Consider the following 10,873-nt stretch of genomic DNA (forward strand, 5'->3'; position numbering starts at 1 on the left):
TACATTTCAAACTAATCAAATATATAAAAATTAACATTAACATATATTAAGAATAAGAGTAATCGAACCATTCACGTTAGATGAGATGAAATGTTCATTCAACTTTAATTGAAAATAAAATATTCATTGACCATCTTAATTTTTGTAAAAAAAAAAATAATAGATGTTAGATTTGAAAATTCCTGAAAGCTATGGGCGCTGTAAATTGCCGTTTGTTTTTTTATTTGATGAATCAAAAAATGGTTTTTGTTCTTTTTTTTTAAATGCACGCCTATAGATACAAAGGATCGGCTCCGCCGCCAAAGACCCTTATAAATGGCGAGGACGAAATGGAATCGAAGCGCGAGACGCGGCGCGGCGCGGCGCGGCGTTGAGATTCCAAGGTCCACTTCGTCGTTTACTAATCTTCCTGGCGATCTGCAGGTCAGATGGTTGAGGAATGCGTGTTCTGTTCATCCTGCTTTGTTTTCGATGTAGCTAGAAAGAGTATTCGAGATTTGGGAATCACCGGCCTCTCTGTTTCTTTCTTATCTTCAGCGAAAAGATTTCATTTTTTCGCGAGTCTCCTTTATTTCACTGTAGTGGATTGCAAGCTTTGGCGTCTCTCTTCGTTCTGAATTTCCGCTGATGTCGTCGGTGCTTATGGTTTTTGTTCCGTTTGTTATGCAGACTTAGGCTCCGAATCTGGTCGAGGCTTGCTTTGTATACCGTAAAGTTCGCGACTTCCTTCGGAGATTGCAAAAGTAAACGAGTTGAATTCCTATTCCACCATTTCCAATCTAAATAACCTTTGAAATGGCCGGGGAAGCCCGAGACTCGGTCTTAAAACTTGGCACTGGGAAGTTGGTTAGTCTTTCGGCCGTGAACCACAAGAGGAACGACGGCTCTCCCTCTAAGACCATGTCCGAGGTGCCTGTGAAACCTCTGGGTCTTTATGATCCGTCCTTTGAGAAAGACGCCTGTGGTGTGGGGTTTATAGCTGACCTATCTGGAAAGTATAGCCATGAAACAGTAAGTTGCTTTTCTGCTTTAAGCAGTCATATGCTCTTGAGAAATTTTTATCTACTTCTATCGTCTTGAATTCATTTCAATCCCGGAAATTGAATTTGTATGCCATTTCATCCAAAAGAAACAAATGAGAGCATGCTGCCAGTTAAAACCTTGTCATTCGGGGACGTGCCTGAACATTTGTCAAATCTATAGGTTAACAATGCGTTGCAGATGCTGGAAAGGATGGCTCACCGTGGTGCTTGTGGTTGTGAGGAGAACACTGGGGATGGAGCTGGCATCCTTGTAGCTCTTCCACATGATTTCTTCAAAGAGGTATGCACTTGGTGTCTGCTCAAACTGTATAGAAGATCAAATTTTGATGTTTTTTTTATAAAAAACTCAAAGGTCTTTTGATCATCCCGTTCATTTATCATTCACTTTGCCTTATGCATTACTAACTTCAAAGTTTCCATGTGCTGTTCTTTTAGGTAACCAAGAATTTGGGGTTTGTACTACCACCACTTGGTGAATATGCTGTTGGCATGTTCTTCATGCCAACTGATGATATTCGTCGAGAGAAGACCAAAACTGCTTTTACTGAGGTAATTTGCCATATGGAATACTTACAATTGATATGGTTGGGATCTAGCTGTGTTATAGCCTAGATGTGGAAATAATGTTTCGTTTTACCGATTTGATTACCACCTTCCATTTTTTTTCCTTTCCTACTGAAAATCATATGTGCCAAATAAATTAATGAATCATCTGCATGCTCTAGAGGTTTAAAGAGTTTTGTTAACAGATCCTTTGTACGTGGTACTTGATACATAATTCAGTCCCCACATTACATCTGCAAGGAGCTTGAAAGTGATCAGGCTGCTTACTCCCTCAAGGTTTTTTTGGCCCTAGTGAATGGGAAATCATTGTATTATCACCAATGATGATATAACTACATAAAAGGTTCTCTTGTTTCTTCATGTATAGTTAGTTTTCAGTTTTTTTCATGAAGATACCCTGTTGCTGAACAATGAATAAGCTTGAGAATTGAAGAAATCTATTTTTCTTGCAAACATGCACAAATGTGAAGCAGGATGCCTCTGAGCATTGTATTATTGATTTAAAACACAAACATGATTTTTTTTAAACAAGATGCTCATTCCTAGAAATATAAGATTTTGAATATGGTTACAATTTTCTGTAACAAACATTTTGAATTGTTTTCTGGAAACATGACTAACTGCAAGAATATATACCCAACTTCTGTGATCCACAGGTAGATGCTTTATTTTTTTGTACAAAAAATGGATACTTATTTACTCTTAAACTGTCCAAGGATTTTCATTCTTTATCAAAATTTGTTGACTACATAGTGCCAACAGTCTTATTCGGATGTCGATATTAGGGAGCTTTCTTTCACTTGTCATGGAACTTACTACATTGGGTTACTCTTCCTTTTATTATTCCTTCTAAATGGTATTTTATGTGATTGCTAACTTCACACTACATTTTAGTGCAAGCTATGACTAAGAAGAATTGAGTGGTAACTTCCTTCAATTTTAGGTTGCGGAAACCTTAGGACATGATATTCTAGGCTGGCGCCGAGTACCAAAAAATAACACAGATCTTGGCCAGTCTGCTCAGCGGACAGAGCCAATCATTGAGCAGGTTTTTGTTACTCCAAGTCTGAAATCAAATGCCGATTTTGAGCAACAGGTCCAACTTTAATGTCTATTCTTTTGTTGAGTATTAGAAAAAATTTACAGTCTCATAGAACTTTTACTTGTGACACTGTTTGAATAACATCACCTGAACTAATGTAGATGTATATACTACGGAAGTTCTCACTAGTTACGATTCGAGCTGTACTTAATCAGAAGCGTGATGGTGTTAAGGAATTCTATGTATGCTCATTGTCTTCAAGGTGATACATTCATCTGCTTCTCTCCTTTGTAAATGTTCTTTTTTATTTGAAAGACATGACCATTGATAACTTATTCTGATCCTCAATTTATGTCTTCTTCTAATCAAGTTTTATAATAGGATGATGGTTGAGAAAACTCCTAGAACTCATAAAATTTTGCTAACTATTTCTGTTTTTCAGGACAATTGTTTATAAAGGTCAGCTGAAACCTATTCAACTGAAAAAATATTATCATGAAGATCTTGCAAGTGAAAAATTCACAAGCTACATGGCCATGGTAAATTTCTCTAACATCCAATGATGCAAAATTCCAACCACAAATTTGTTATTTGAGGTAGTTGATGCCTTGGGAGGATTTCTAAGCTTTCTAATAACCTAGTGAATCCTATTATAGACCTCTGTTTCATCCTTTCATGTGATCAATTGTATGAGTTCTAACTCACACAAAAAGAACTTATTCCTGTTAAAGGTTATTTATAGTTTCCTTATCATTTTGTGTATGTCCTGTCTAGTTCCATTCACAACTTATCCCCTAACTGAACTAAAAGCTTAAGATGCAAGTTTATATGTGCAAATTAAATTTCAGATATCTTCATATGCAGGTTCATTCACGCTTCTCCACGAACACATTTCCTAGCTGGGATCGTGCCCAACCTATGCGTGTTTTGGGTCACAATGGCGAGATTAACACATTACGAGGAAACATAAATTGGTAAAATTGAAAAAAGTATTTTTTTTCCTCAGCTTTTATTCCTTACATTCTTAGTTATTCATCCTTAGGATGAGGGCGCGAGAGGGTCTCTTAAAGTGCAAGGAGTTGGGCTTATCAAAGGATGAGATGAAAAAATTGCTACCTATTGTTGATGCAAGCTCATCTGATTCTGGTACCTTTCTGAATTTGTTTGATCCTACTTAAGTTCCAAACTTGTTTTAGATCACGCATTTGCACTTGAGCATGAACTTGACTTTCATATATACATACTGTAGGGGGATTGGATGGTGTTCTTGAGCTCTTGGTTCGTTCTGGTAGGAGCATGCCAGAAGCTGTCATGATGATGATACCTGAGGCATGGCAAAATGACATAAACATGGATCCTGAACGGAGGGCTTTCTATGAATATTTCTCAGCTCTCATGGAGCCCTGGGATGGACCTGCTCTTATAGCATGTGAGAAGCTACATTTATTCTTGGTGACAAGAAATTCAAATACCAGTTAACTAATGAAAGTTATATAAAACTAATAATACAGTTACTGATGGTCGTTATCTTGGAGCCACACTTGATCGGAATGGATTGAGACCAGGTCGGTTCTACATTACAAACACTGGCCTTGTTATCATGGCTAGTGAAGTTGGTGTTGTAGATGTCCCTCCAGAGGATGTAGCTAGGAAAGGAAGGCTCAACCCAGGAATGATGCTATTAGTAGATTTTCAACATGGTGTTGTTGTCGATGATGAGGCACTGAAGAAACAGTACTCACAAGCCAGGCCATACGGGGAGTGGCTCAGGAGACAAAAGATTTGTCTTGAAGAGATTGTCAGTTCTATCACCAGAGATGACATGGTTCCCCTCAGTATTTCTGGAGCAGTACTGGTAAGTTCATTCAGGTGCTTCTGCAACTACTTTAAATGGGTCTTTATCTCATTCCTTATCTTCTATACCCCAGAATGACCATGAGAACAAGGAAAGACTGGGAATCAGTGGTATACTGACTCCACTTAAGGCCTTCGGGTGAGTTACTGCCAAGTTTTGTTCTTTCTATTTCGACATGCATATGCGAAACGGCATAACTTGGACTTTCTCTCTGCAGCTACACAGTCGAAGATCTAGATATGTTGTTGCTGCCTATGGCAGCAGATGGTAGTGAACCTCTTGGATCAATGGGAAACGATACTCCTTTGGCTGTGATGTCAGTTAGAGAGAATTTAACATTTGAATACTTCAAGCAGATGTTTGCTCAAGTCACCAACCCTCCAATTGATCCAATCAGGGAGAAAATTGTTACATCTATGCAGTGCATGATTGGTCCAGAAGGTGATCTCACTGAGACCACCGAAGAACAATGCAACCGTCTGTCCTTGAAAGGGCCCCTTCTTTCCATTGAAGAAATGGAAGCTATAAAAAAAATGGACTACAGAGATTGGCGCAGCAAAGTGCTTGACATCACATATCCAAAAAGACATGGCAGAAAGGGTTTACAGGAGACCTTGGACAAGATATGCTCTGAAGCTCGTGAAGCTATACATGATGGCTATACAACCATAGTGTTGTCTGATAGAGGTAAGAACCTATTATTGTCGTTAAATTCGACAATATTTTCTTAACTACTAATCTCCAAAGCCTGTTCCCTCTATTATTGCTTGTTATTCATGTGATGGTTTCTTCATTTTGCTGCTAATGACTACATTTTGCTCGATTTCAACGTAGGATTTTCATCAGAGAATGTTGCTGTTAGCTCTCTGCTGGCAGTTGGTGCTGTTCATCAGTATCTGATCTCAACACTAGAAAGAACACACATTGGGCTGATAGTGGAATCTGCTGAGCCTCGCGAAGTGCATCACTTTTGTACACTGGTTGGATTCGGTGCAGACGCCATATGCCCGTATTTGGCAATCGAAGCAATTTGGCGATTGCAGATTGATGGAAAGATTCCAGCAAAAGATGGCCAGGTTCCATCCAGGGAGGGCCTTGTCGAGCAGTACTTCAAAGCTAGCAACTATGGGATGATGAAAGTCATAGCCAAAATGGGGATATCAACTCTTGCATCTTACAAGGGCGCACAAATTTTTGAAGCTGTAGGTCTGTCATCTGAGGTGATTGACAGATGCTTCAAGAGAACACCGAGCAAAGTCCAAGGTGCAACATTTGAAATGCTTGCTGGAGATGCTCTTCGTCTTCATGAAACAGCATTTCCTTCAAGAGGATTGTCTCCTGGAAGTATAGAATCAGTGACACTTCCTAATCCTGGGAAGTACCACTGGAGAAAAGGTGGCGAATTACATCTTAATGATCCCCTTGCAATTGCCAAGCTGCAAGAGGCAGCCAGATCCAACAGTGTGGCTGCATACAAAGAATATTCAAGGCTCATACAGGAACTTAACAAGGGCTGCAACTTGCGTGGCATGTTGAAGTTTAGAGATGTGACTGAGAAAGTTTCCTTGGACGATGTGGAACCTGCTAGGGAAATCGTGAAGCGTTTCTGCACAGGTGCTATGAGCTATGGTTCCATATCATTGGAAGCCCACTCAACTCTGGCCATTGCGATGAACAAACTCGGAGGCAAATCAAACACTGGTAAAATCTCTGTTTTGCAACTCCATCAGGGAAACTTTTCTTAGTTTCCTGTTTCTCAGTTTTGCAAAAAGATTTATTCATAGGTTGTAGTCGACTTTCATTAAGGTGAGGGAGGAGAGCAACCTTCACGCATGGAGCCGCTTCCAGATGGTTCAAACAATCCAAAGAGGAGCGCCATTAAACAAGTGGCAAGTGGAAGATTTGGTGTCTCAATCTACTACCTCACAAATGCGGATGAACTTCAGATAAAAATGGCGCAGGTACTACCTGCAAGTTGACATGATTATTCTACCTCTTCAACTTCCTGCTCCACAGGATCAATTGCCTCCACTTCCATATTTGATGCTTAAATATTGATTTAAATTCTTTTGGTTTCCTTTCTGTTGCATAGGGTGCCAAACCAGGTGAAGGGGGTGAACTGCCAGGACACAAGGTCATTGGTAATATTGCGGTCACTAGAAATTCAACAGCAGGTGTTGGGCTCATTAGTCCTCCTCCTCATCACGATATATACTCGATTGAGGACCTTGCGCAGTTAATTTTTGATCTCAAGGTACACAGTATGATATTACTGAACATCTTGTGGATCGTAGTTGCTCTAAGTCTACTTCCCTTTTTCAGAATTCAAACCCAAATGCTCGAATCAGTGTTAAGCTAGTTTCTGAGGCTGGAGTTGGAGTGATTGCCAGTGGGGTTGTGAAAGGGCACGCAGACCATGTTTTGATATCCGGCCATGACGGCGGTACTGGAGCTTCACGATGGACTGGAATCAAGAATGCAGGGCTTCCCTGGGAGCTCGGACTGGCTGAGACGCACCAAACTCTGGTCGAGAACGACCTTCGTGGCCGAACAGTCTTGCAAACTGATGGTCAGCTAAAGACTGGACGAGATGTCGCCGTAGCTGCCCTCCTTGGCGCAGAGGAGTTTGGTTTCAGCACTGCTCCTCTCATAACTCTCGGCTGCATCATGATGCGAAAATGCCATAAGAACACTTGCCCGGTTGGAATTGCCACCCAAGATCCAGTTCTCCGTAAAAAATTTGCAGGAGAACCTGAGCACGTCATCAACTTTTTCTTCATGCTGGCAGAGGAAGTGCGCGAGATCATGGCTCAGTTGGGCTTTCGAACTGTCAACGAAATGATCGGGCGTGTGGATATGCTAGAGGTGGACGAAGACGTCATCCTGAGGAATGAAAAGTTAAACAACATTGATCTCTCACTGCTGCTTACTCCGGCAGCTGAAATCAGGCCTGGAGCTGCTCAGTACTGCATTCAGAAGCAGGATCATGGCCTGGACATGGTGCTAGATCAGCAGCTTATTCGTTCATCGAGGCCTGCTCTGGATGAAGGTTTGTCTGTGTTCATCGAGGAGAAAGTTTCTAATGAAAACCGCGCTGTTGGTACCATGCTCAGTCACACAGTCACTAGGCGTTATCAAATGGAAGGATTACCTGCAAACACAATCCATATCAAGCTAAATGGCAGTGCTGGCCAGAGTCTCGGGGCCTTTCTCTGCCCCGGCATTACAATTGAACTCGAAGGCGACAGCAACGACTACGTCGGGAAGGGTTTATCAGGTGGCAAGATCGTAGTCTACCCTCCGAGAAACAGCAAGTTTGATCCGAAGGAAAACATAGTCATCGGCAATGTTGCTTTGTATGGAGCCATAAAAGGGGAGGCGTACTTTAATGGAATGGCGGCGGAGAGGTTCTGCGTCCGCAACTCCGGTGCTCAAGCAGTCGTCGAAGGCGTCGGCGATCATGGCTGTGAGTATATGACAGGCGGCACTGTGGTCGTGCTCGGGAAAACTGGAAGGAACTTTGCAGCTGGAATGAGTGGCGGAATTGCTTATGTTCTTGATGAGGATGGAGGGTTTAGAAGTCGATGCAATCTTGAGCTGGTTAACCTTTACAAGGTTGAGGACGACGAGGACGTCGCAACATTGAAACAGATGATAGAACGACATCAACAGCTCACCGGAAGTGTGCATGCGACAGAGGTTCTTTCCAACTTTGACAGATTAATGCCGATGTTTGTTAAGGTGTTTCCTAAAGAATATGAGAAGGTTCTTCTACGATCAAGGAAAGAAAAAGCTTCAGAAGAAGAAACATTGACACAAAAAGATGCTTATGAAGAATCTAAGAAGGTAAACAGGCCATCGCAGGTCGATAATCCTGTTAAGGAAGGTGGTTTCCTTAAATATGAGCGTCAGGGTATTTCATACAGAGATTCTAATGATCGGATAAAAGATTGGAAAGAAGTTGCTACAGACTTGAAACCTGGATCACTAACAAAAACTCAGTCTGCTCGTTGCATGGACTGTGGAACTCCATTTTGTCATCAGGTAATTTCCAACAGCTTTTGTTGAAGCTTTTGGCAGAGGAATTAACTTTTCTCAAAAATATGAGGGCTTGAATTCATCTTTCTCACAATATGCAGGACAACTCTGGCTGCCCTCTTGGAAATAAAATACCAGAGTTTAACGATCTTGTCCATCAAAATAGGTGGCATGAAGCTCTGGATCGTCTCTTGCAAACAAATAACTTCCCTGAATTTACTGGCCGAGTTTGCCCTGCGCCCTGTGAAGGTTCTTGTGTCCTCGGGATTAATGAGAATCCTGTATCCATTAAGAGCATAGAATGTGCCATCATCGATAACGGATTTGAGCAAGGATGGATGACACCTCGACCACCACTAAAGAGAACCGGGTAATTCTTCTGCATTCATCCAGGTTTTCTTCCTTTTTGTTTGTATCAATACGTTTCTCTTCTGAAAATATGTTCATAACTACACATGTTCATACGTTTTTGAGTGTAGATTACCAAGAAATGACTAGGGATAATGTGAATTCTTGGGTTGTTGATGCAGGAAGAAGGTAGCCATCATTGGCAGTGGCCCAGCTGGTCTAGCAACTGCTGATCAGCTTAATAAGATGGGTCACTTGGTAGCCGTTTATGAGCGCGCCGACCGCGTAGGAGGCTTGATGATGTATGGAGTTCCCAACATGAAAGCAGACAAGTATTACATTGTTCAACGTCGTGTTAACCTAATGGAGGAGGAAGGAGTTACCTTTGTTGTCAATGCTAATGTTGGGGTGGATCCATCCTACTCCATTGATCATCTCTGTGCCGAGAACGATGCCATTGTGTTGGCTTGTGGAGCTACAAGACCAAGGTAATCTTAGTTATTTATATATCTGCATTACTTAAAGTCATTGTGTCTGTTAATTGAAGTTTGGTACACTGGAAACTCTGTGCAGGGATCTAAAAGCTCCCGGAAGGGATCTCTCTGGCATTCATTTTGCCATGGAGTTTCTTCATGCAAACACCAAAAGCTTGCTCGACAGCAATTTGGAGGATGGCAAATACATCACTGCCAAGGGCAAGAAGGTAGTTGTTGTCGGGGGAGGAGATACAGGAACCGATTGTATCGGGACAGCCATTCGGCACGGCTGCTCCAGTATCATAAACTTGGAACTCCTTCCTCCGCCACCTCGAAGAAGAGCATCTGATAACCCATGGCCCCAGGTTAGTTCTTTCTCTTGCTCTAGTTGAGAATAATAAAGCACATGTTCTGAATTTGAATTTTTTTTCCTTTTCTTTTCTGTTTTATTGCAGTGGCCTAGGATCTTCCGAGTAGACTATGGTCATCAAGAAGCAGCCACCAAATTCGGAAAAGATCCAAGATCGTATCAGGTCTTGACAAAGAGATTTGTGGGAGATGACAATGGAGTGGTGAAAGGCCTTGAGATAGTTAAGGTTCACTGGGAAAAGGATAGCAGTGGGCGAGTCCAGTTCAGGGAAGTTGAAGGTTCTCAAGAGATAATTGAGGCTGATCTGGTCCTAATAGCTATGGGTTTCCTGGGGCCAGAATTGGTGAGATTTCTAATGTTAATTATAGCCTCTCTTTTTCTCTCTCTCTCTCTTTAAGCTTGACAATTAATGATTTCATCTCTATGATAGATTCTGAATTCTAAGCAGTCTGATTAGAATATCTTTGTAGACGCTTGCCGACCAACTTGGGCTGGAGAGAGACAACAGATCAAACTTCAAAACATCTTCGGGGCGTTTCTCAACCAATGTCGAAGGAGTCTTTGCTGCTGGTGATTGCCGGCGCGGCCAGTCACTGGTTGTCTGGGCCATCAATGAGGGCAGACAAGCAGCATTGGAGGTAGACAAGTACTTGATGAGAGATGAGGCCTAAGTTGCAGACCCCCAGCACTGATGCTGGTGCTCATACTAGTGACTTGCTCTACAATGTCGAAATCTAAGCAGTAGGTCGCTGATGAGTTTCCTCCTCGGTTGCGTAATTTGGGACAGTAGGTGTGAAATTGGCATGTGTATATGGAAGCAGTTTGTGCCCTTTCTTCTATGTTTGTGTTTTTTTTTTGCTTTCTGTTTGCCGTTCCAAAGTTGTATTGTGTCTACAGTATAATAAAGGAGGCAGAAATTGATGGCTGAAACTATCAGTTTCTGGCCATGAATTTTTGGATGTGCTTTGTATCATTTCTTGCTCAGTGTATGTAGTAGTTCCTGAGTAACCATATTCCTATTGTCCTATGTCTCTAAGAAAAGTATTGAAGAGAAGTTTAAGTATCAAAATCCGAACAAATAATGAAACACACAAAATATGAGTTACCCTTCCTCCCAGTCGCAACTCGGTTGTGAGT

General features: G+C 41.6%; 1 protein-coding gene across 1 annotated transcript; it reads left to right on the top strand.

Annotated features, from left to right (window-relative positions):
• Window positions 1-900: 900 nt before the first annotated feature.
• LOC141821046 (glutamate synthase 1 [NADH], chloroplastic-like) lies at window positions 901-10,530 on the top strand. Its single transcript, XM_074708403.1, has 21 exons — window positions 901-1,011; window positions 1,204-1,323; window positions 1,479-1,592; window positions 2,551-2,703; window positions 2,811-2,911; window positions 3,092-3,188; window positions 3,514-3,623; window positions 3,692-3,795; window positions 3,899-4,078; window positions 4,161-4,504; window positions 4,578-4,642; window positions 4,722-5,191; window positions 5,339-6,205; window positions 6,311-6,465; window positions 6,597-6,758; window positions 6,827-8,548; window positions 8,644-8,912; window positions 9,073-9,378; window positions 9,464-9,731; window positions 9,822-10,079; window positions 10,207-10,530. The coding sequence occupies exons 1-21, from the start codon at window positions 901-903 to the stop codon at window positions 10,405-10,407; spliced, it is 6,177 nt and encodes a 2,058-aa protein (XP_074564504.1). The 3' UTR covers window positions 10,408-10,530.
• The last annotated feature ends 343 nt before the right edge of the window (window positions 10,531-10,873 follow it).

Source organism: Curcuma longa, chromosome 2 (genome assembly GCF_044706935.1).
Source record: "Curcuma longa cultivar G26 ecotype Majalengka, Jawa Barat chromosome 2, ITB_CL_G26_1.1, whole genome shotgun sequence".
NCBI lineage: Eukaryota > Viridiplantae > Streptophyta > Magnoliopsida > Zingiberales > Zingiberaceae > Curcuma > Curcuma longa.